General features: G+C 42.6%; 1 protein-coding gene across 3 annotated transcripts in view; it reads right to left on the bottom strand.

The window, feature by feature from the left end:
- F13A1 (coagulation factor XIII A chain) overlaps positions 1-26,417 on the bottom strand; it is a 59,315-nt gene extending 32,898 nt beyond the window's left edge. Inside the window, exons 1-5 of one of the 3 annotated variants that reach the window (XM_014885847.2) lie at positions 26,399-26,417; positions 24,919-25,069; positions 19,195-19,383; positions 7,466-7,717; positions 847-965 (exon numbers count right to left, since the gene is read on the bottom strand). In XM_014885847.2, the coding sequence (XP_014741333.2) occupies positions 847-965; positions 7,466-7,717; positions 19,195-19,383; positions 24,919-25,069; positions 26,399-26,401 (714 nt within the window). In that variant the 5' untranslated portion in view covers positions 26,402-26,417. Of the gene's footprint in view, positions 1-846; positions 966-7,465; positions 7,718-19,194; positions 19,384-24,918; positions 25,070-25,989; positions 26,087-26,398 lie in introns of those variants that run through there. The other 2 variants (XM_014885849.2, XM_014885848.2) reach the window with 2 other exon arrangements.
- Between the last annotated feature and the right edge of the window lie 419 nt (positions 26,418-26,836).

Below are 26,836 nucleotides of genomic sequence, written 5' to 3'. Positions count from 1 at the left end.
ACACATGAAGGAGTTTTTTACAATGATGGTGGTAAATTGCTGGAACGGGTTGCCTAGAGAAGCTGTGGATAGTCCATCCCTGGAAATGTTCCAGGCCAGGCTGGACAGGAATCTGAGCATCTCGTCTAGTGCAAAGTGTTCATGTCCATGGTGGGGTGGTGGAGCCAGATAATCTTTTAAAATCCCTTCCAACCCAAATTATTCTATGATTTTATGTTATTGAAGGCACACCAATACCCCACTCCAGCCTAGTGGAGGGTGTCTCTCCCAGACTGCAAGACACCACTGGAGACTGTTATTATCAAGCCCAGGCAGAAAAGGGAGAGATTCCCCCAGAATTTAAAATTTCGGGATTAAATACTAGTTTGTCACAGGAAACTTGTGCCTGTCTGACCCCCAAGAAGAATAGAATTACTTCCACCAAGTTGCTAAAGCTCAAAAGAAAAGTCAAAAAGCAATACAACCTGTTGTCAAAAAATGAAAAAGCCCAAACAAAAAACTCTACTTTTCATAAATTGATTTGATCCTGAAGCAGCAATAATGCAGCAGCAGAAATACCTCTGCCCTGTGGAAACCTCAGCTAATGATTATAACTTCCAACAAGCAGCCTTTTAGTATCTGAAATATGCCCCTGAATGAAGGTCTTTAAATATCAGCTATTATAGCATTGCTTTTCTGGATTAGGCATATACCCACTTCATACAATTTTAAAATGATACCCCTTATCTTTCTGAAGAAGAAACCAATAATGCATTCCAGAGCCCACAGTCTCAACCACGGTCTGGTGTCAATTAAACTCATTTGCTGTCCTACTGGGAGCAGCCAGAGAAGATCTAAACAGCTCACCTGCCCGTAACTCCAGCTTCTTGATTTTATATCTTCGATATTTCCATGGAATACAACACCAACATCATTCAGGACATATTCTTCCCTTTCTTTCTCATCATCCAGGTACACAGCATCCACTGCATTAGTTTACCAAAAATAAATATTAGTACAAGTGCTTTATTTTCAGATAAAACATTTTAGCATACAATACATTCATCTTTGATGAAAAGTACCCCTCTTCCATCAAACAAAGCATTACTTGCTTCAACAAAGTACAGGGATAAGGAGGTAGTGATCCTAATTAGGAATATGATACACAGCTTAAACACATGCAAGATGGAAAAGTGCTGGCAACTCCTGCCAGTTTTCTCAGGATCTGTAAAGTATGATTAAAATGTCACATCAAGAATTTTATTATTACTGTGTACAACTAATTTAAAAGTTGGAGCACCGTGATGTAATTTTGCATCTATACAAACAGATCAAAGAACAATTTCAAACCTATTAATGCTAATGGAAAACAGCTCAGGTCAAAAGATCTAAAGAAAAATCTGTAATGCATTAAAAAATGGAATACAGTTTCTATAACATATTAAGAGAAAGGTTTGATTGCCTTTTCTGTACATTAGTTATTGACTGGAGTATCCCTTCCCCACATAGCTTGAGTGACCAGGTAATATGAGGAGAAATTCAAGTGTCTAAGTGAGAACTGGAAGTAATTGGATGAGATCCTCATAAAAACATATACAAAGGGTACATTCTAGATTGGACTTATATAAAAAAAATCAAGAGCATATGCATGGATGTTGACTTGCAAACATGATTTACACATGTAAATAACACTACTATTATTAAATATCAATATTAACATTCATAAGGAACCCTGAACAACATGAAGCCATTCAGACATTCACAGGTAAGTAGGAAGCAAGCCGTGATGCTGTGATGTTAGAATAGTTGAAGATTTCTTTCCTGTGCCAATGCTTGCATTTTGAGACTAAAAGATACACATTAACAATTAATAGCATGGGAATTAATTAATTTGAGGAAATCAGTACTGTGGTCCTAGATAGCAAATTAAAGAGAACTTCCAATAGTTTGATATGAGCAACTACAAAACTACACTCACTGCTGTCATAGTAGATTTCTTCAGCACCCCACTACAAATTACTAGAGGATCATTTAACTTTTAAAAGTCTATTGATTTGCTGTGTTTTGTTGAAATGCTAATCAGATTTTCACTTTCTTGTAAACCTCATCCTCAAAAGTTTCTTCATTTCTCCATGAAACCGCAATTTGGCCAAAAATAAGCTAAAATCTGAGCCCACCAAAAAAAAAAAAAAATCAGTGGGGAGACTTACATTGGCCTCAGCTAGGGGAAGGGCTTTGCCAATATACACACCTGACCCTTCTGGAAGTTTTGTTTTCCCTCAAGATATTTTTATATTTCTATGTCTATATATACCTAAGGGATTATGCCTAGCTATGTGACATAATAACCTCCAAACTGGTGTGCAAAGGATGATAGAGAAGCAAGGGTTAAATACAAGAAGCCTGTATTGCCATTATGCTTTATGGCAGTGCTGTACAGGCTCTGATGACTAAGTATGACTTGGAGCAAGTAGAAGAACAGCAGGTTTGACAGAGTTTTACCTAAAGTAGGCAGGTCTAAGACACACTCTTGTATTTGGCAGGGTGGTATTCAACTGGCTTCTAAAGGCTGGACCATTAAGAAGTTTATAAGCTTTTCATTAACCATTACCTAGTGAGCCTCAACCTGCACCCAGGTACAAAGAGGATGATCATGGGTTTACTGTATTCAGAGGCTAAGAGAGTGTTAAAACTTGACAGTGAATGAAAAGGCTGCAGTCATTTATGCAAGCAGCGACTCTCATACTCATGAAACTGATATTACATGCCTTTTTTGTGGTCCAACAAGTTCTGTATAACATGCCACTAAAAATATTTCTCACCTTACAGATCATGGAGGTTCTGTTTCATTAGGCTGGATTTGCCTGATTTGCTCACTGAACGATTATCTGCATTCTCTCACTGAGCTTTGGATTTATTAAAGTCTGTCCATACAAATAGTACAGAGAGTTCATTTAAAGAAGGAGAATTCGCACCTTTTTCTGTGCAGTTACACATTCAGTGAAGTGTGTGCATATGCCTTCTTGACAGCTGTTGTTTGCTTTTGGGGATTAAAAATATCAACATTGATCTTGCTGGTATCAATTGAGATGCTTATGTTATTTTGAGACTGCATGATCTTTGCTAAATCAGATGAAAATTGATTAACTTCTCTGTCGATTGTTTTAAATATTTGTGTTTTTGATAAGGTAAAAAGGTCTTCTGTGTTTTACAGGGAAGCTAGCTGCTTTGATTTTTGACAGCTTTCATTGCCCTTGAGACTGTTTAGAAGAAAATATGAGGCATTTGTGACTACTTTGATGCTAAGCATGCTCTACATAATGCAACTCCTAATTATTTCGTGCAAGTGGAGGCTCACATCTGACAAACAGAAGAATTCCACAGAAGTGTACTGGGTTTGTTTGTTCTTCTTCTCTAGCAGTTCAGAGGTTTTTTTACTCACATCTTTTATCCTGAGAATTTACTAAGACACCAGCAATGCTACAAAGAAGCAAATTAGCTTCTATGCTGCTCCGTTTGAAGTTGGGTAAGGTGAAAATACACTTCACGTGAAGACAGCGCTGCGGGTAAGGAATCCCTTGCTGAAGACATGAGGAGTGCAAAGTAACCCTTTCTATTTGGGAAAGTGAATGAACATAGGAGAACTCTACCCAGAATGGAGGGACACCAACCCCAGCACAGCAACCCTGTGGTGCTGGAAAAGCCATTTCTTCATGCAGACAGTGACAGCTGAGCACAGCAGCACCAGCAGACAGCTGGAAGTGGAAGCAGCAGACTTGCCCTGAGCTCCCAGCCTCCCTTCAATGTGCTCCTGCAGGAATCCAGGAATGTAAGGCTGGGCCTCACTGGAACCACAAAACCCCCAGGGCTCATGTTGGGAAGAGGACAGTGCTGTGACAAACCCCAGGCTGCAAGAGCTAAATGCAGTTATCTACTAAACACACTCTATCCAGGATCAAGATCAGTATGCTGCCTTGAATAGTGCCAGTACTTGCCTACATTAATGTAGCAGAAGGATGAAGCTCTGTGTGAATTTTGCCCATGCGGAATCTATGACACAAGAAATCGAATTTAAGATTTACCTATAAAAGTAAGAAAATGTTATTGGGCCAAATTTGGATGACTGGTAACATGTGAGATGAGTCCAAAGTCAACCACATGTTACTAATCCTCAAACTGTATTAGAACATTTAAGCAGAAGAAATATGCAGCTGACTCAATAAAGTTGCAATGTATTTAATTGCTTAAATGTAATCCACTTTGCATGAGGCTTGGGTGAGCAAAATGCACACTTAAGCCCACAGGGTCTGCAATTTACTCAGCTACACTATGCACCTCCACCTGTGAGAGAGTCACAGAAGTCAGCACTTAATGTTCCCCAGCAGAAAGCTGCATCTGCTTGGAAAGAGCTCACAGCTTCTTGGAAAGAGCTCACAGTATCCAGATCAAAGGAGCTCTACTCTGCTTTCATGTGGTCTGATATTACTAAGAGTTTAGTTAAATTCCAAGAAGTTATGCTTAACTACTTGCCATTTGTATCTTCTGTTCCAGAACTGAAGAGAGCTCTGCATGCCCAAAAGCACATCGGTTTTATCTAACCATGTCATCTGACTGTAGAAAGATGCTGCCTCTCCTCACAGACTTTACCTTGCTTATTAAGTGAATGAAAATTTCACCTGAGTAACTGAAATCTCAATCCACTAGTTAGGTGAATTCACAGATGTTTGGGGCTAGTGTATATAATTTTGGAGAATCAAGTCCAGTGTCTTGAAATTATTCTTGGTTATCAGTCCTCAATGTACCTAAAGGGATTAAAATATATTAAAGCATATGATGATTTTTTTTAAGCAAAGTACTCTGTAGCTTGACTGGTAAAGTATTCAAACTTCTTCTGAAGCAGCAGGAAAAAAAAAACAGCCCTTCCCGGGAAAATATGTCAAAACTGAACTATAGTGAGAAAAGGAGCAATAAGAAAGGGCACAAATGCCTCCGTCTGAAAGAAAAGCTCATACTGACATATTGATGTTCCTCCAAAATGATGAGTCGGAAAGCTGCACCAGGCACTAGAGCCCATACTCTGCTCCCTGCTATAACAATCCCTATTCATTCCTGGCATCAGTCTTCTCTCTTTTTAATGAGGCTTTTCACTCAGATTTTTCTGCTTAGTTATTAACCCAGCAAACAAGTCGAGAAGGTTTTCAAACTGTTGTTTTCTCTACGCTTTAACTGCCTTGGTTTTTCTACCCTTTTGTCATTCCACTGAAAAATCTTTTCCAGCCAGGGGATAAAGCATGAAGAAATAGTCCTTGATTTTCTAACACAAGGAAAGGAGGGAAAGACAGATATAGGAACCAATTAGCCCAAACTACCTTGGAGTAGAAGAGGAACAAAAAATGAGGATATATCAAAATCCAAATGAAGCAAGCAGGAAATGAAAACTACAGTAGTCAGCAAGGAACAGGACCTGAAGCCTTTGAGACACACCTGAAAGCATAAGCTGCAGAGGAAAATGTGGTCCCCAAGTTGACTGCCCTGGATCTGGGGTCACACAGCATGTCCTTGCTGCCCAGAGACTCTTTTTTGCTTTCCAAAGGGAGACTTTTTCCATCAACCTTGCCGATGCCTGCCACTGGAGGCAACTGCTGCATGTCTCACTCCCTGTGGGTTTACTTTCATGTTGTGGTTTTAATCTTTCTGGCTTTTGGACTCATTCAGCTCAGGTGTGAGGGAGGGAGAACACGAGAGAGCAAAATGTCCATAAACCATGAATAATGGTGCATCAGTCTGCATGTAGAGTTGCTGGGCAAGGAGGTGTGAAGTAGGGATCGATTTTCCCTTTTTCACTCTGACTAACACCTCACATCAGTTTGTGTGGTCCCAGTCTCACCACAGTGGGGTAGGCAACACCCCCCACATCACATCTTGTCTCTGCATTAGGACTGCATGCAGCCCTGGCTGGTTGTCTGCTATTCAATCATGAGGCAAACTGAGGCAATTTAAGAAGCTTTTCCTTGGATGTGCTGTGTGCTGCAGCGTCACTGTTCTGGCTGTTACAACACCCAGGACTAAAACCAAGTAGTGCTCTACCTTTAGGTGGAGAATTGCACCTCCCTGGCTGAAGTTGTGAGTCTGATGATGCCAAAACAAACCTTGAGAAATTTTGGCTGCTCGCAGTGGGTCATAGTTTTGACAATGTTTCGTCTCGTTCTGTTGCACACCCTCCAGAACAAACTTAGCACACTGCTCTGAGGTACCTTACACTGCTTTTGGAAGTGTCTCATGGTGTGGCAGGGCCAAAGGCCCTGCCCTCCCCTCCTATTCCCACTTAACTAACTCCTCTTTATTCAGCATTAATCTATATCTTCTTAAATAATGCATAAGCTAATCATTGCTTATATTCCCTCGGACTAGGGGCAAGTAATGAATCCAGCACAAATCATTCCATGTACTGACAGTAGAGCAGCTGAATAATGGGCTCCACTAATAATGCTAAACTTACTTGTCACTTGGTAGGAGGGCCCTTGTTTGGTAGAGGATTATTTGATGCAAATATTGTGGTAAAAAACCAGAAAGATGAAGGAAGGGTAGCAGAAGAATACTGAAGTTAGTTGGTGACCTAAATATACTGCAATACATGTGACTTGGAGCCTTGCAAGTGTCAGAAGCTGAGACAGTGCTACAGTCTGTCAGAAGGCTGAGTCAAACCTCTCTGGTCCTTCTTGCCCTCTCCTGAAAATCAGACACAGAGTTCAGTGGGTAAAATACAACCCTGACAGTGTAAAGCTTGATTTCTTCCAAGGAAGATTTAAAAAAATAAATTTTTCTTCAACCCACCATATTATAAAAAAGGGCTCATTTGCAAAATGTTTTGTTCCTCAGAGAGGGCACCATTGCTAATTAGTCACCACTAAACGGGAAGTTATAAGGGCAAATGTCATGTAGCAGCAGGAAGGCACCACCAGTGATGCCACAGCAAGCTGACTCCACTCAGCCTGTGCAGGAACAGCAGCTCCTATTGAACTCCTGCAACATTTTGACTGCAGATGTTCAGTCCCAAGTGTGGCAATTAGTGATGTAAGTCAACAGACTACATGAGGCTGCCACATCCTGCCCCCCACCAAATCCTGCAAAAAGCAGGCCCATATTGACTTGTTTAAAGCGTACACAGGTACTGGAGACTCTCAGTGTTGCCTATTCAAGTCAGAGTAAAACCTTGGGGTATGTTTACTATGAGAAATGGAGCCTGAACTGGTAAACACAGGCTTGGCCTCATAAAACTGCAGAGTTTAGATGAAACAAAGGCATTGGTTTCCAGCATGGAGCCCTGCTCACACAGTGCTATTCCCCACCCTGAAAGACTTGACTTTTAGCAGTTACTGTAAATTTTCCAGACCCAAACTGACATGTCTCCAACCTCCTGGACCAACCCACCTGAAACCTGATGAGGCCAGCAGCAGAAAGTGTAAGCTTTTGACCAGGTACTTACACTGGCACCAGGGATTGAACAAGATGTAAGTGTCAGTCGCCGAATTCCTGCGTGTCCGAAGGATGCCATAGGGAGTCAAGACAGCAACATACAGGCGAAACTTCCCAATGATGCAGGTGGCAGAGGACATGATGGACAGCCGAATGGAGTTGTTTTCCCTGTGGATAATCTTTGCTCCCCACTGACCAGGTTTTAGCACATTGCCTACTAGGATTGGGATGTAGGTGCCTTTATTTTGCTGTGGGTAGCGACCTGGAAAGAGAAGTGAAGAGGTTCACTTGTTCTGACAATTTTTTAATTTTCTAGAAGTCCTCTGTCCTTTTGTCTTATTTTCAATGGAAGTGGCAGGTTTTAGTGGGCAAAAATAACCTACTCTCTCATTGTCCCTCACAGGGCCTGGCAATTTGACAGCACAGCCACACAAATACCTGCAACAGCTTCCTGCAGGCAGCCTGTGCCCATATCCCCACCCACCTTTCTCCAGCAAGCTCCAGTCTCACTGGAGCACAGATGGGAGCACAGATAGTCCTGCCAGCATGAGAAGGGGCTGTCCAGTTTTTTTCTTGCTCACCATTGTTTATCGTAGTGCAGCAAGCTGCACTCCAGCTTGTTCCTTGCCTTGATGTCAACAACATCAGCTAGACTGTTGGTAAGTTTAGGAGTTTAGGTGAGAGCCCCTTCCCCAGTTCAGATGTACCCACTACCCTGGTCACTAGCACACAAGTGCCCTCTGGGACACAGACATCAGCTTTGAGGCTCTTTAGCAGAGCAGAACCCTCTTCTTCTCTGCACTACTGCACTGCCAAGCAGAGACCAAGCGCTCTTTCATGAAGTCCACAGAGATGGAGGAAGCACAAATGAGTCCACCTGTAGATACCAGTGCCTGGTTCCTGCCGAGCATCCACTCCTCAGGGACGTAGTGGAACCAGTTCTGGATGCCCAGAATATAAACCACCACATTGGGGCTGAATCGCTGAATCTCTGACAGAAATGGGTCCCAAAGTATGAAATGCCTCCAAAGTACTGCACGTGAGAGTCTGCCTCACAGTAAGACAAATCACACTCCAGAGAAGCTTATTTTACTCTGCCAACTCTAAAAACAGCTAGACAGATAGGCTACATGTAAACATGTACAGTGCCAGGATTCAAAGTTGTGTGAGGCTCCGCCCCTTGAGACTGAGGTAGAGCCAAAATAAATCTGGAAGCCAACCAGAAGTATAGACAGAAGAGACACTTCTGAGAAGGATGAGTTCCTTATCTCATTCTCAAATCTACTTTTCATTTCATATTTTAGGCTGAAAGTGAGTCTCATTCAAAAATAGGGTAATGAAAAGCAATGATGGCAGACGGAGGGACAGACTTCTATATTTTTCATTCCTACTATTTAAGAACTTCAAAATTAAACCCATTTTCTTGCTTGCTTATTTTTATACTACCGATGTAGAGATAATCACAGATCTGAACATTGCTACATTTTGGGAAAGGACAACTCCAGCTTTAAATCTGAAACTTGCAAGCTGCCATGACATTTGTGTTTCTGAGAAATCTGGGGCTACTGTGCTTCATCCAAGAGATTATTCTGAGCACATGAATTTCCATTTTGCAGATATTCAGTGCACATAAATAGCCCACTTTGCCCTGCAGGCCAGGCATGCTGTAACCCATGAAGCTCATTCAGATCAGTGAGGAACACAATGGAAGGAAAAGACCTACAGAAGAAAAAAGGACTAGAATAAGAGAGCAAAATCAATAGGAAACACTAGGAGATAGAGCATTGGACACTTCAAATATAAACCATCAAAAGAAAGCCAGTGTAGAGAGAAGAGCCTATAGAGGTAACAGATCTGTGAGCTGAACACATTCTTATTCTTTGTAGTGCAACTGTGTATGACCCAGCTTGCCTCTACGGTTGATATTTTGCTTCTAGTTTTGCCATAATCTTTTTCTAAAAAAAGCAGTCCATGCAAACAAAGCAGCAAAGCAAACCAAACCAAGTAGTTGAACTGATATCCCTGAAAACCGTTAACAAGTTCTACTTTTAAAAATACCTCCCGTACCTCCTTCAGAAAGGTGGGAGGGGGAAGAGATTACTATTTTAACATGGTTAGGAACTGACATCCTTGTCTTTGCTGGAAGCTGCATGCTGGTGTAGGAGCCTACTGGGGACAGAAGCTGCGCTCTGGCAGTGACTTTGCACCACCATGTCTGTGTATGCCACGTGTATGTGGGGAGATTGCAAAATCACTTCCCAGAAAATCTGCCTACAAGGACCAGATAGGATCTCAAAGAAGCGATGAAAACTTTTCAAGACATCCTTATGGGACCACTGACACTGGCACCTTGGCAAAGTACCAAGCCTCTGATATTCTCACTTTTTCTGAAAACTCAAAACCCCATTTTCCCTTCCAAACAAGCAAAGCCACAAGACACCATAATATACCTTTTTCTAGACAAGGGAGCAGCTGTAGTTGCTGTTGAGGAGTATGCAAGGTTCTTTCAGCCCAGAGCCCCACACAGCTGGTCCCACAGAGTAAGAGGTCACTGCATTCGCTTGCTCACCCATGAGGAGAAGGTGCTCTGGGGCACCAGGGATGCTCTACATCCCTGCAGACATGGCAGATTTGCCAGGGATGGAAATCCTAGAAGTCAGGATACTGTGCAGATATTATAAATAGTAAATACAAGAGTATGTTGTTTGCTCCTGACAGACAATCTTGATTTGGTGCTTGCTAATGGTTACATAAATCCTGAAACCACAAGGAAGTTTGGGAAGATGGGCAGAGCCTTCAAGAGCACAGTGAGCAGTTTCCAATGTTTTCTTTGAAGAGGGGACAGGTTCCCTAATCTTCTGAAACAGAACCAAACAAAACCAAACCAAAAAGTAAACAAAACAAAACGCAAATAGAAGAATAAGGGGTGTAAATGAAAGAGTAAGGGAATTGTTACTTCTGTCAGGAGCTTATGGAGCTGAATTGTAAATGCACATCTAGACATCTGACAGCATCAGCCACACTAGTCTCATATACACACATCTGTTATCTTGATACTAGAGTGTTATAAAGCTGAGTAACTTTGGCATTGCACACTAAGGTTGCTGGCCAAATAATTCTTGCATAGGCTCAGTACTATGTTTATCAACTTTGTAGGGAAGTCCTATCAGGATGGCTTGGCCTTTTGACCTTTATCTACATCTTGAGCACACATTTCTGGCTGCAGTGGAAAAGTAGATCCAGCTTTGGCTCATAGTTGGGATATCTGCAATATTGGCTGTTTCTCAGAAGGGGTAACATGCAGTGGTGATTTCATTCTCTGGCTGAGTCTTTAAGGAAGAAGATTCAATACTATGCAAAGACCAAAAGCCTGTGAATGCCTGGCAGAACACTCTCTGAAGGGTCTCTGGTATTAACCCAACCCATGGAGAGGCAGGAGGCAGTTTGAGTGCATGTCAGGACTGGGACATGTCGACAAGATAAACCCTTTTTATGCTGACAGGAGGGTGCTGACATTATGCCAGTAGCATTAGTTGGCTCAGGATCTCTCCGGCTCTGATTTGCTCCAGGAGTTGGCAGCCTAAACCATGCTCCACAGCCAGCTCTTTGTGGTTGCCTCACTCCCCAATGCTCACGTTTGCTTTGGGTGTAGGAGGCTCTGGCCCTTATATGAGGACATTTCACAGCCAATTGCTCTGTGGCAGACAAAATCGTTGTGTGACATCATGCTGTTGGGATGTCCCTTTCTGCTCACTCTAACAGCATGTGGTAATGAGAAAATCCAGCTTGTGAACTCAGAAAGTCTGGAGATTCCTGCACTGGATGATTTTTTTTATAGGCTCCTTCAAAGACATCATGTACTGAATAGAAGCTGCTGACTGTCCTGCCTTTGAAGCAGGAGAGGACAGGAGAGAACTCACTTTCTAAGACATGACCCCCTTTCTCAGGCCTCCAACCCCTGCATATCAGTGCTAGGTCCTGAGCCACAACACTGCCAGAAGACATTACTTTTTATAGAAACCTCCCTTGTACAGAATGTTTAATGGCACAAACAAATTATTTCCTCTGATACACAGTGCACAGGTCTGCAATCCTTTGATACTTCTTTTTTATCCTTTCTTATTCCACCCTGGTTTCTGTAGCTAACCAAACTGCTCCTTCTCACTTCAGTTGCAGCTCAGCTCAACTCTACGCTTCTTGAGGTTTCCAGGCATCCAGGAAAAGAGGAGCAAAGTATCTGCTGTTGCTATTAAAAGAACTCATAAAATAAATTTAAAAAACATGAATAAAAGATCTACATGGCAAAAGGCACCATGCCTACAGCATGTGTGGATGAGGGCACGCATGGGATGTCCCCTATCACACAGACACTTTACAGGGGCAAAGAGAAAACTGCAGCATTGGTTCAAGCTTGACAAAATCTATATGTACCACCAAATAATGAACCATCTAAACCACAGAACTGTGGCCACACACACATGCATTCAAAGTGAGTTATTTTCAACATATGCCTTTCCTGCCTAGCATGTCAACTCTGGGCTCATCAGGCACAGAGGCAAGCTGTGTTAAATTCTGGGTAAAACTGCCACAGCAGAGAGAGATTTACAGCAACAGAGAGAGGGTGAGAGATAGGTACAGTGAGTTCAGCTGTCAAAACACGAGCAGTCCTCCTCCAGTTATCCAATTCTGCTGCTGCTCTTTACAGGTGACTAACAGGAGCCAGGGCTTGCTTGGACTGTTCTCCTCCTTCTCTATCTTGGCCCTGGAAGCTCCTGACTACATGTAGTTTAGTTTTCCCCTTGATCCCCAATGGACATGCACACTGCTCTGTGTGTGTGTGCATTAAACAGCTCGTAAACGCCACGGCTGAATTAGTGCCATGCCGTTGGCACAGACACTGGAGGGACCAGCAGGTGCTCTTGGATAGGTCCTACACAGCCGAGCTTTATTTCCAGCAGCAAGGAGGGAAGGTTTGGTAGCACAGAGATTAGAGATGTAGTGAGCTTCACAGGACATTTCCTTCCTCATCAAAGTGGGATAACTCAGAAGAGAAGGAGGTGAACAAAGATGTATCTTGGTAGTCTTTGTCTTTTTAGGAACACTCCTTGGAAGATTTGCTATTCAAGGAGTCAAGTGATCTGTCTCCTTTTGGAATATATATTATACACAGTATTTAACAATTTTCCTATAAGTTCATTTGTTTTATCTAGATACACTCTTTCATTTAAAGGGTAAAAAATCTATTTCAACACCATCCATAGAAGTATTATAATTGTGATATGTTGATAAATGAGTTTGAGCTGGAAGTCACCAATACAGAGTTGTAGCAGAGATAAGCCTTTTGATAGCAAGCAGCCTTAGAGATGTGTGTTAGCATATGGGATTTACGACACAAAACACAGGGTAAAACAAATTAGAAGGAAACAGGAGAGGTGCTCCAATAAAATTCCAAACAATCAAAAGAAGCAAGAAGAAGAAATAATTTTTTGTTAAAAGCAGTAGTATCTAAATCTCTAACATCTCATATGGGTTTCTCCCACCCTCAAATTCAGAAGTGCTACATACAAACTTGGAAATGTAGTAAATGCAAATACCTTGAAAGCAGTTTTGCTCATGGGCTCCAGTTATAAATCCTTAACATCTGGCCACTCTGTCCCAGAAGTGAATGTTTCTAGTACTTTACAATTGTAAAACACACATCAGAGCCACACACCTTAGCTAGTAAAACAACTAAAAAATACAGCCAGATTTTATGTGCCACTTGATGCTGCTGCAGCAGTGCAAAAATCAGCTTAATAAAGATTGCTTTGCATGAAATACTGCATTCATAGACCACCTCAAGGGACTCCACTGTCTCTGCTCCTCTGGGGCCCAGCTGGGAATTCCAGAGGGGAGGAAAAAAATACCCCAATGCCTTTGTTCAGAAAGTGGAGAGGTTTGTTTTTTGCTAAGAGCTGGCAAATAGGTCTCTCGTCTGCTGGGAGTCAATCTCTAGAAAATATGTTCCGCTGCTAATAAATTATTTTTTCTGTCACAAAATGAGACTCCAAGCTTAGACCATCAGGTGTTTCTGTATCTCTGCTCAACTTTTTGTACTTCTTTTTGAAAAAAGGATCTAATAAACTCACAGTTTATTAGAGTTACCTACCAACACAGTGTGTCCTCTAGACTGGTTAGCTCTCTTTATAGTGCCAAGAAATCTCCTAAAACATGAAGATCTAAAGTTTTCCAAAGAGCAACTTTTAACCAGAGTCAGAACTCAGCTCAACATCTCATCCCTAGTGCTGGGGGACATCTCACATTCCAGCACTTCTGTTGGCTACAACCTGCCCTGCCCCAGAGCTGCTGAGGAACACAGGTGACAGCAGAGGTAGCAATACTTCTCACTAAGGCAGAATTACTGCCTGACAAAATCATCAAAACCTCAGTAATCCTGGGATCATTCCTGGCCCAACTCTGCTGTGAAAACAGGGAAAGGCCATGGACACTGTAAGACAGTATGAAGAGCTCCATTGATTCTGCTGTGTGTATCCTGAACTGGACCTCTGGTTATTTAGCTGAACTCAGATATCCCTCTGACTATAAGTGGGAATTTGGTGTCATCTAAATAAGCCCTACAGGATCAGCTCTAACATCTTTATGTTCTTAGCTTCTTTGATGTGTTTATAACTACCCCTCTGGAACTGGCTAAAACTGTGGAAAAATGAGCAGTGAGTCTCTCCTGTGATTTCAGGCCAGGAGCCAGTGATTTATAGAAGCCTGAGGAGGGCATATGGACAGGTGTGTGGGTGTCCACACGTGCACATGTGTGGAAAGGTGATAGTAGCCTGGGGGACTGGAATTTATGGTCATTCCAGAAGTGCGTCAATGAATAAAACATTCATAATAACATTTAGGGCTAGACCAATAGAAATGGATTTATGAAGCCATTTAAGGAAAACACAAATAGACAGCAATTTATGAGGATGTGGGGAAATACATCATTAGAGTCAGGATGCACCATATAAACTCATCAACCCCTCAAGGATTTACAGCCACATACTGGAAACTACTACTGAAAGCAAGACTGAAGGTTGTATAAGCCCATCTCATCATACATCTGCTTTTCAGAGAAATCTCTGCCAGTGCAGCAGTGCTAGTGGAAACTTTGCAGCATTCACACCAAACTGACTGTCCCAGGTGTGGGAGCTACGCTTGGCCAGGCTAAGCCTTGCACTGTGGAAAACGAAGAGAAAAACAAAATATTCCCATCACCACAAAGGCAGGAGTCAGGACAGATTAAGATGAGTGGAGTCCATTGGCTCCTCTGGGTTCACTGAGGCTCCAGACAAACTGGAATTAATCCCACTGTGGGAAGCTAGATGTAAGCACAGCATCTGCACTTTTCTTGTGGCTTTTTCATCACAACCCCAAACCAATGCAACAAGTATCATCGAAGTGGTAATGCTCACCTTTCCTCTTGTAAAAGCCAGGAAGTAGGCAGAAATGAAGGAAATATGTGGTGACAGAGCAGCTCTTAAACCATAGGCACTGCTCCAGGGCTGAGGTCCAGCACAAGAACTGGAATTACATCTAATTACTCTTTATAAGTGGATATTTTTCCATGTGGATTTTTTGGCACATTCATTGTGTTCCATACTTTGGCAGGCAACTATGGTCCTAATTTAATGAAGGATTATGTGCAAAACTAAATTATACTAATTCACATGTTAGCATTTCAGTCAATTTCATCAGGGATGACTCTACAGAAAACAGTCTGTTAAAGCAAGAACGACTTCAGTCATAAAGAACTATCACAGAAGAATGTCTGTAAAAGTGACTTTCAAGATATTGGGGTGAATTATTTCTATATTTACATATAAATTATATATATACATACACACAAAAATATATATCTATTTACATGCATATATACATTTTTTATACAATTTGACTCATGAATTTTCTGAAAATGGAATTTAAACGGACTGGATTAAAAAGGATTGTAATTAAAGGTTGTATTCTGAGTGTTTCAGATCTGGTTTCACATGAGAGAAGAAGTATTTGTCCCAGGTACCCTTGATTCATTATCAATTAGAAGGATTAAGCAGTCTCTACTTGCTTTACTTGCTTCATTAATCATCTTTTTAATGATGCAAAAGAAGAAAAAAGAGGAGTGAAAAAGAAAAGAGAAAGGAAAGTAAATTTTAGGGAATAACGGATATAGAAAGTTCTGTGCACACTGCAGGATCAATCCATTACAATTGTCACATTTTTCAGGATCAAAATTAGTCTTTAATGGATAAAAATTCTGTGATGGATTAATGTCAACTTTGGGAACTTTCTCAGAGCTGGGAACTAATAACTTCTGAAAAACTTCATAGGCACTGTTGTATAAACAACCCCCACTGCAGGCATAGCCCTGCAAAAGTTTTCCCAGCTCGAACTGAATTCCTTGCGAGCCAAGACCAGCCATCCCTACAGAGTAACTTTGTACCTTATGAGAATAGAACCTTGAACCACTTGAAATAATCTGCAGTTCAGGACATCCTGGTCCACACTGTTTGGGGAAACATCCACACTCTTGGAGATACTCAAAACCTGCTTGTGGGGAAAGACCCAGAGATGCTGGAGAAGCTGGACCTGCTTTGACCAAGGGCTAGAGATGAGACCTCCAGAGGCCCCTCCAACCTAGGATATTCTATTCAACAGTTCTGCTTCACCACTTGAAATCTACTGCTCAGGCACACAGAGTGCTCCTTGGAAAGGTCATCTTACAACAGCCTGCCAATATTTTGTGTGTCCATCACTTTAATCTCCCAAACTCAGCACATTCTTAGGAGGTATACTCCTTTCAGTGCAAAAAGTTTCTCTAAGCTCAAGCTGCCTCTGCTGCAGGGCTGTTGTCTGAGCCACTCCCTAGGGATAGCTTCTGCCTGACAGTACCAAAGGACAGGAATCACCTTCCCTGCCTTCGGTCTTCTTAAAGTCAGAGTCTGGTCTATGAGAGACAGTCAATAGAGGAACAAAAAAAAATCCAGAAGAGAGTTCATTCCACTTTAAGACAACAGGGTTAAATTCTGCTTGGAGGTGCCTGCCTCTCTCCCTTGCCCACAGGCAGCCTTGGCAAGAGCTTTTGGACTGGGTTCTGCTGTTCAGGCAGTATGAGAGGTGAGCTCTTCAGGAAGTCAAACTGGAAAAAACTGGATGAAAATGGTAACATCTCCCTGTGACAAAAGGTTTGAGAGTACAGCACTGAGACATTCAGCAGTCTTTTCTAAGTAAGAGAAATTTCCTTTCTCTTCTCAGCATTAAACAGTGGAACTGATACTAAAAGGAGAAGTAGCAAGAGTCAAACATATAATTTCTGAATTTTCCTTCTCTGCAATGGACTGTTTTTGTTTTGCTTCCCATTGCTAGCCTCTGAGAACAAATATACTGCATTTTCACCACACGTTCACAAAGAGAAACATTTGCAGAGTGCTGAGTGTTGACCAGTGGGAACTGGAACACCTCCCAGCTGAATCTCTGTGAGCTAAAGTCTTTGCAACAAGAGGGCAGTGGTGCTCACAGAAGTAAAGAAAAACCAGGGGAGGGCAACAGCATTAAAAACTATCTTGTATCTGCAGCCAATTGTCAGCCACCACACATGGACACCCATCCCATTTCACTGGAAGGACATCAACAGTGAAGATGAGGGAGGGGAATTCCAACACACACCCAGGGCTAGCTCCAAAGGAATCATTCAGAGTTGTGTTTATTGCAGAGACTCCCCTGACTCAGGCTATATTAACCCCATTCATACCATGGCTGAAGATGAGAGTATTTTTATCCAAGGTACAAAACACAGATGGATGTGTTAGGAAAGAGCAATAGAAAAATAAGTGAAATGTGTTCTCTTAAGTGGATTATGCAATGTCAAAAGAAGTGTTAATTTTCTTCTTCCAATATAGAATATCTGATTAAAACAAATGCAAACTGCACGGAGTGCAATAAAAAACAAATGTTCCATTTTCCACATCTTCTTGATACAGCTGTTTGTTTTAAACATATAAAGATTAAGGGAACAATCTTGAATTTAATTAAATCCCAAAAGAACTAATGATATTTATGCATATTAAATTTTTAAAGGCACTTGTGGCTGTTCAGCCAATCATTCACTGGACTGTCATAACATGCCTCCCAACCCTAATTTAAATTAGAAAGAAGAGACCCATGAAAAAAAAATGTGCAGACAGTAACATTTTCACTGCACATATGTTTAAGAGATAAACGCCCCTCTAGCTTTAGAAGGCAACAAATCTAATAAATGGCCACATCATCATAATTCAACGATGGAAAAGACTCAGTGTTACAAATTTCAGATCTGCATCTCACAGGAAAGTAAATTAAAACATCAATTATAACCTTCTTTAAAGACTTTATAAGGGAAATATTGATGTCTTAACACAGAAACTCCCAAATCAATCTAGATGAAGCTGGGTGTTTCCCAGAGTTGTGTTATAGGGAGGGACCAGAATTTGGTGGTGCCATCTTTGGAGCATGGCAGGAAACCCTTTTGCTTCTCTCCTTCTCTAGTAAGTTTATGCCCTTCTGTAGTCCTGTACCTTCAGTGAATCAACAGCTACCTTAGGACCTGGGTCTCTGATGAAGACTTCTCAGTGAGAGGAAAAAAGCTCTCCTTCTCTTTCAGCAATAAATCAAGAAAGTCTCTGACATCGTCCTGAGTAAGACTCTCAGCACTGGTGAAGCCACACCTCAAATCCCGTGTCCTGTTCTGGACCACTCACTACAGCAAAGACATTGAGAGTGTCCAGAGAAGAGCAACAGAGCTGGGGAAGTTCACAAGTTCTGTGAGGAATGGCTGAGGGAGCTGGGGGTGTTTAGCCTGGAGAAAAGGATGCTCAGGGGAGACCTCATCACTCTCTACAACTGCCTGAAAGATGGCTGTAGTAAGGAGTGGGTTGGTCTCTTCTCCCTGGTGACAAGCAATAGAACAGGAGGAAATAGTCTCAAATTGTGCCAGGGGACATTTAGATTAAATATTGGGAAAAATCTCTTCACTGAAAGGATAGCCATGCACTGGAACAGGCTGCCAGGGAAGTGGTGGAATCACCACCCCTACTTGGGTACAAAGTTTGGGAGTAAACATGGCAGTGCTAGGCTGACATGCAGACTCAATGATCTTAGAGGTCTTTTACAACCTTAGTGATTCTATGATTCTATGATTCTGTTTCTGGTCCAAAATTACAGTTGCTGAACTTTATCTCTTGTTACTAAGTTGTTTGTAAATGCAGGCTGAAAGGTTGCAAGATTCTTCCATCTGGTGTAACTTCCCCTCTTTATGCAATCAATATTTTGCTATCTCAGTTCATACAGTCACCTCTCCTACCTCAAAAAACAGACTCCTCCTTCCTACATCTCCTAAACACTAACAAATAGGTTTCCTGTTCCACCTACCTTTCAGCATTGCCATACAGCATTAACCAGATATAACTCCGAAAGCTCAAAAAAGTACAGCTTCTTATGAAACAGAAACCCCCAGATTTGCTCCTTCTTTTCTCACATAAAATTCTGCTGATTTTCTCAAGAAAGGATTCAAATCCTATTTAGAAAAACACTTCATTGCCTATGGCTAAGCCTGTTTTTGTGGTTTATCAATCATAACAGGAAAAAAACCAACTATTAAGTTCTGCTGTTTTCCTGTTTATGAGAGACCATTGCTTTGCTGATAATACACAGCCTTTGCCAGGCACTTACCCATCAAAAGCTCCAGCCAAAACTGGTCTGTTTCTGGCTTGTAGGGTCGGTTGAAGTCAATCTGGATTTGGAAAGCCTGTCCCCGACGTACTATCAGCCTGGGGTTGTAGTACTTGTCAGTGTGGTGTTCCTGCTTGTTGATCTCTTGAGGCTCCTTGAACATATAAATATCCACAACACGCAGGTAATCTGCAGAGACACGTAAACAAACGGAGGGGGAAGGTGTCAGTGTGCTGAAATGTCAGTATTGGTGCCAACACCATTAGAGGCCCTGTCCTCTCATCTCCAGGGAAGGAATACCATGCAACAGGAACGTGCTGGATCTGTCTGGGGCTTACATGCTCCTGGCTGAGAAGACACTTCTCTGTCCACCGGCCATTTTCATTTCACAGAGGCTAAAAGGCTTCAAGTGCATGGTGAGAGCAACCACAGAAAGATCAGTTTGCTAGGTGTTGGAAGCTGAATGACCCCAAGGAGAGTCTGGACCCATCTTTCCATTGGCATTGGCTTTCCACAAATCTGGGCGTTGCTGTCACAAGTTTACCAGAGCAATCAGTGAGACTTTGATGGCTGGGGCGTGTCTCCCTTCCTGCAGCCCCCTATTTGTAAAATGCAAATTCACAGGGGTTTTGTGACAATGTTGTTTGCAAAATGCTACCAGTTCTGAGAGCTGAAGAGCCTGAGAGGCAGTTAATGATCTTGCATTCAGCTGAGAGCCTGGATTGCCTGTATTAGATAAGGTTTGGGTGTACTGTATGTCTTGTCTCAGCTTCTCAGTACACCTCCACTGCTATTAGTGTCTCCTTATGAAAACTAAATATAACATTACAGCATATAATTACAGCATAGAGTTACAGGCAAGCAGCAGTAGGTATCTATAACATGCAGAGGCAAAGCTTTCTCTCTTCAAATTCAGGCTGCCTAAAGGGTTATAGCAAACTAGAAGTAGTTTGTTCAGCAAATGACCTGTGTGGGGTGGCACTGGGGATAGCCATAGGCACTTGCAGTCACCATAAGCTACATGACTGTACCACACCATGAATCTGCACAGTGAGAGTCTTCTCACACTATAAGAAACCACATGAAAATGAACTGGACATTGTTCTTTCACCTGCATGCTTTGGCACATAATCATGAAACTTCTGCTAGGAGGAGCAGGACCATTACTTACTCACCACCGGGAGAGAGACAGGAGAGTAAAGCTAGATTTGCAGCTCTCAGCTTGTCTTCCAGGTGCTGACAGTTAGAAACAAGCTAATTCCTGCATTTTATACTTAGAGTGACAGAGCCAAACTCATGCCTGGGAAAAAGAGCTGCACATTTACAGCAGCTGGTGGAGCTGTGTGTACTTGTGATGGTGGCTAATTTGGCCTTCTACTAAGCACATTGTGGGCAAGAATGATGTGCTCAGTAAATGAGTCGGACATTCAAGTCACTGAGGGCTGAATGTAGCCCCTTTCACAGAAGCTCAGCACAATTGTTAGATTCGTCAATTCTGGACAAGCAGCAGAGCCCTGCAGGCAGCACCTTCCCTGGATGGGAAGCATGGTCAGGATGGTCCTTCTGCTCCAGCCTAGGCTCTGGGCAACAGCTAATGGGAGACAGGGCAGTAATGGCAATGCAAGTAGGTCCCACTCCTGCTTGCATCATCCCTCAGATCCCTATCTGTGTTCTTTAAGAAACAGAAGGAAAGGAATATGCCTGAAGACACAGCATGATAAGGAACCTTTCATGGAAAAGCCCTGCATAATTGAACCCAAACCCATCTGTCTTCTGCTAACCCTAACCTGCTGTCTTGGGGTGACTAGAATACTCTTTTCAATCCTGAGTCAGGCTTAAAGTCCCATGACAACATTATTGTTATTCTCTGCTCAATTCACCAGGCTTCTGGAGTAACTCCTGTAAAAACCCACTGACTTTAGCACTGATCAGAAAACATGTTCATTGCCCCTCTATGAAGTAGGGCATGTCTTCACCTCCCTCTTTGCAAAATTTACCAATGCTCCCTCAAAATTGCTGACAAAACTCACAATTGAAATACATGAGGCAGGAATTTTATGTACAGGGGTAAAGCAGGGACAGGGGAGAATCTCTCCCCTTATATCTTTCAAACCCATCTGGGCCGAAAGCACTACATGTAAAAGCTGTGTATTTTGGGGTTCTGCTTTGAAGAATGAAGCTGTCAATAAAAATCTGGCTCAGCTTCTCCCTCATTCCAAGCAGGCATAAAAACAGAGCTGAGGGTTTGTTTTATTTTCATCTCCTGTTTTGTAATAAAAGGCAACAGTGACCTCACCCTTCCTCTGCATGTTAGCCCATTGAAGGAACGGCAAAGCTAAGCCACCCTGGGCTTTCATTTCAGCTTTTGCTTCATTTTATCACAGGACTTTACACAGCTCCTGTCAGAACATAGCCATACACATCTGCAAAAAAACACATTTCATTTTTGGTCCCAGTGTTAAAATGTACGTTTAGCTTGCTAGTTGAAGATAACCCATGGCTGAGCCTGTGCTAATTACAGTAATGGTAATTATGAAGAGCAAAACACAAGCAGGGTAATGGGATGTGCTAAGACCAGCACCAGAGTGTGATCCAAAGGGAAGCTCCAGGCGATGCTCATCTGTGAGTGACAGGTGGCCAATCGAGATCTCCTTTGAAGTCAGGTCCACTCGAGGCTTTGCCTGTAGCCTGGTCTTTTGTCCAGTGCAAGCAGGTTTGCTGCACAAGAGGCAACAGTGTGATGCCTTCTTAAGGCTTGTGTAAGCTTGCAGGGAAATAAACCAGCACAAGGTTGGGCAGTTTTTCAAATAAAAAGAATAGCCTTCAAACATCAGGTTTCCTCAGAAAACCAGAGAGGAAGGGCTTTGAATTATTACAAAAAAATAGCGTGAATTTCCAAAGGAAGTGCCCATCACTTCGCTAGCAGGGGAAGCACAAATGCCTGGCGAGCCACCGGACTCTGCCAAGGAGAGTGGGATGTCAGGGCTGTGTCCTCCCACCGAGCCCACCCACGACACACTGTGGTGAGATGAGCTGGCCGGGACGAGCCGGGGGGAGGACACGGCACAGGGATGTTCCCGGGGACAAAGGCTTCCTGCCGAAGAAGCGCTCCGTGCCCCTGATGAGCATCTCCTCCGGCAGGCAAGGCGGCTCCGGCGGCAGGCAGCCCACTGGCCGGGCTGGGGATGCAGCCCGCCCTGGCAGCCGCCGTGCTCGCCCCGGCTGTGATTCAGCCCTGTAGAAGTGGGTGTCAGCAGAGAGCCAGGCAAGCACAGGGTCTTACCTCATCCGAGAGTAGTAGCTAAAATAGGTCAAATGAATCACACCCTAAAAATGCCTGTTTCTCTCTGTTGGCTGTCAAGGGAAACGAGGGTGAGTAGCTCAGCTGTAGACTCCTACACTGCACAGATCAAGGGCAGAATTCAGTTAAATTTAGGCATCTAAATGATGTGAGCCTGGTATGTAACTTCTTATTATGGCCAGTTGATGGCTGGTTGCTGCAGTCAGTGGAACTGAGAGAAGGGTACAGATCACCATGGAACTGTCATCCAGTGACTCTCTGGACAACCTGTGCCCTCACCTCCACTCACTGGATGGCTCTGTGTTGACTACAATCTGACACAAGTGAAGACACAGGTGTTTAGATGTTTATATCAGGTGTCTAAAGGCTGAAAATACCTCTGTTGTAACAGCAGAGATAAAAGTATTTACATGCTTTTTTTCAGTGTGTTATGGCACCAAAATCTGGGAATCACTACAGAAAAATCTGGACAGCCCAGAAATGTAGGGGTGTGCAGGAGAAGGGGAAGGTGTCGCAAGCAGCTCTCTGCCAGGATGTGCTCGCAGCTCTAAAGCCTCATCACACTACGCTGCTCCTGTTCTGCCCATGGATCCCCCAAGCACAACACTGAGAGTGCTCTGGGGCAAGCTCAGCTCCTGAATGTCAGGTCGAGCTCCATGGGGCAATAAACCTTTAATGTGGTCTGACTTAAGCATCCTACCCCAAACAGTATGTCCAGGGACCACACTTGTAAGCTGTGGTATCAGCTGGTACCACAGGCTTAGATCACTGCTGATGTGCACCAAACAGGAATGCTGCTACAGTCCCTTCAGGGACCCTTCAGGCCACCCCTTGTATATTTTTGCTACAAGCATTGGAAGGAATTGCACAGCAGAGCTGATTCAGCTGTACAAAAACTGTTTTGCTATTACACACAGATTTATTTTTCAGCCATACCAGTCCTATATCAGGTTTACTCAGTGGCCACACAAACTCTTGGCTTGGACAAGGGATGTTCTTCTCAACAATAGCATCACCTTAAGGACATGTTGGGCTCCTGCCTCAACTCACTTGACCCTAAACATTCCTAAGCTTCCACTGCCTTTCTGAAAAGCAGGAGGCTACCGCCCACAAGCACCAAACTTCATTCAGAGCCTGATGTGAAGCACATCAAAAAGCAACAGGAACTTTCTCTTGGTACTGGTGGGCTTTAGCTACAGGCTGCATTCCTTCTAAGGTATTCCACAGTTATACATCTCCAGTTTCTGTGAGCATGTTGGGTTTGAAACAGTGTCTAGCCAGGACCTGAACTGCATTGCATTTGACAATTTAAACACACACACTTGCCCCAGAGCTACAGGGTTGTCAGAACGGGTTCAAGCAAAATTTCTGCAGTCTTAACATGCCAGTTGGTTTGCTCAGGCATTTTTTTAAAAATAAATACTTCTAAAAGAAATGTGTTTGTATTAAAATGGGGGTGGGGAGGGGTGTGTGGGGACGGGAGTGTGGTTAAGGCACATGATTAGGATTACAGAAATAATGCTTTGCAACTTGTCACTTAAAATCTCTTTGCCTGCTTCCCAATGTGTGAAACTCAGTAATTAATTCTTGTCCACATTTATTAAGCATTCCTTAAACTCTGGATGAAAAGTCTCCTATGAGCATTAAACAGTATTACATCCAGCTACCCTGAGTAGCCACATTCAACAAGTTCTGCTGTCCAATTCAAATAGGCAAAAAAGTTAACATCACTTCATTAATGAGTCATTCAGAAGTTAATCGTGTTTTCTTTTAAACCAGATCTTGCATATTTTTTATTTCTGATTGACTCCAAAGAGCTGACACTGAGAACATACTTTGATTTGTCTATTCTCTACCATAGTATTGTTTTGTTTCCCCAGCCAAATTATGGAAGCTTTTTTTACAGGAGAATAAAAAATCATATGAGTATTCCTTTTAGTCTCATGTAATTTTTTTGTGAGTGAGCTGAACATACATAGCAAAAGTTTTCCCTGCTAGACAATATTTTGCAGCAGTTTCACAGGCATATAGGCCATATAAATGAGACGGGCCATTAAGAGAACAGACTCCTTCTGACACTTCACTCCAATGCTGCCACAGCCATGCCTGAAGCCAGTAGGTCCTTAAAGTGATTCTGTGATTGTGATCAAACTGGAGAAACTCATTCTTGCCTTTTTTTAACCAGTCCTACAGTTCAAGCTGATAACTGGTCACTCAGCTTCTTTACTCCTCACTTTCCCTACCCATAACCCATGCTAACACTTCCATACATATAGGTGGTTTCAGTAAGTTTTCACGTGAGCAGCAAGAAAACTCAGAATTGCAAAGATGTAAGGAAAAAGTGGTTTGGATTTAGTTCACAGACCTCTGCTAAGAGTACGGAAGATGTAAAAATATATTTATGGATTAATTGTACACCGTACCTCTAGGATTAAATCCTCTAGGTATCAATCCAAAAGCTTCCATCTCAGGAACCTCATTTTCTTCATCGTTGGAGTAGTTTGGTGGGATGGCTCTTCTCCCGTTCAAAGGAGGTTTATTCTCATTGGTGCTCGTTGTTTCAGACATCCTGTACTAAAAAAGTTGTAATAGCATGAAAGAAAGAGTGCAAGGAAAAAAACAAACATGAGTTAGCATGGCACGTGCAAGATGGGAGAAGCCAAAAAAGCAATGTGGGGTACCAGTGAGCTACACATTTTTAGACTTACATAAATAAAACCTGAGAGGCAGAAAACATCAGTCTAATGATAAGTACAGCTCTCTAAGGATTGGAAGGCATTTTGTGTTCATCAAAACACATGAATAAGAGAAGAAGGAGGGGGCGGGAGAAGGAGAGGGAAGTCTAACACAGAAGTATTTGCCTAGGAGAAGCAGGGCACTAAAAACATTAGGAAGTTTCAGGTAAAAGAACTGGAAAATCTTTCATTCTCTCATCCTCCATAAAAGCATTATTGAATCCAAAATAGCAAATTATATTTTCAGAAAGTGCATCACACACTACCTCTCCCTAATAAAAATGACATTATAAGTCATACTGCAATCAAGCCAAATATTACAGCCTACAACAGTCTGTGGATGATAAGTGGAGAATTGTATTTTTGTCCCTGTGCACACAAATACCCAATAACTACAGGGCTAACTCCTGCACCCAGACAATCCACTTTTGAGAAAAAGAGGGAGAGGGGGAACAGAGAGGGAGGTAAAAGGGAAAAAAGGAAAAGAAAAAAGCACTTATCCACTTATTTCTCTCCCATTGATGTCCTTAAGGGAAATCTTAGATGTAGGCTGATCAGAGACTTCTTTTTGAGCTACTCAAAACTGCTTTCACATCTATTTCAGTGTAAGTATGTAGCAGTGAAAAAGCCATGCAACCCTTCTAAGAAAATATTAATGACTGAGAAGAAAACTTCTACCCAAGGCCCCTGAAAACAGCAATTTAAAATGTAGCATTTATTTAATAGAAGTTAGCTCTAAAATGAAGTTATCAAGGATACCTTCTTTTCAGATAGTCTTTTCTTTTTTTCTTCTCCCTTGCAGAATTTCTGCAGTGCAATAGAAGCAGGGGAAAATTTGGGGGCTTTTAAGTAACCTCTCTGTATCCTCCTCCTTCCTGTTGCAGTAGGACAATACTAAAAAGATTGCCAAGCCCTCCCCACACCACCTCGGAGCATTTGTCATCACAGCTGGGATGTCTTTTCTTCCTCCTTCCCCTCCCTGCCTTTCTTACCCCAGCTCTGGTCACCAGGAACATTTCAGGATGTTTGTGCTAAGGAAACAACTTGGGCATTGAAGTTTCAATTCTTTTTGAGACAAAGTAGGAGTGCTTATGGCACAAGAGCATATGAGATGGGAGACTGGAGGGGATTTTCTGAGGCACATAGTGCTTACCATAGCCATGCTTACCATGTCTCCAGTCTTTGATGGTGTCTCTGCCTCAGGGAGCCTGTGATGCAGCTTCAGGTGGCAGTTTTCAAGAATCCTCTCAGGCAGACACAGTGATGGTTCCCCTGCTTGGTCCTTTCAGAGGACTGCAGGACACATGAACACGGAGAGCTCATTGGCAACCCAGCTTTTTCTAGAGACTTTGTGCTGTCCAGGACAATGAAGGTGTTTTGCACCACACAGCTATATTTGAGTCAAATGACCTTCAGCTCTTGCCCATGATAAAATGTGCATCACCTGACAGGTCTGGGGCTGCACCTTATGGGAGCTTTTTAGCTTCATGTCAGCTTTCTTCAGTTTCATCAAGCTCTAAGATAACTGGAGGCTTGTGACACCTCCCCTGTCAGACATAACTCCACAGACCAATGGAGCTACATGAAGAAAAAGCAACAGACAGGG

Source organism: Sturnus vulgaris, chromosome 1 (genome assembly GCF_052056855.1).
Source record: "Sturnus vulgaris isolate bStuVul1 chromosome 1, bStuVul1.hap1, whole genome shotgun sequence".
In the NCBI taxonomy this organism is placed as follows: Eukaryota; Metazoa; Chordata; class Aves; order Passeriformes; family Sturnidae; genus Sturnus; species Sturnus vulgaris.
The sequence above is the reverse complement of the archived record's forward strand: the minus strand, read 5'-3'. Positions and strand labels throughout refer to the sequence as shown.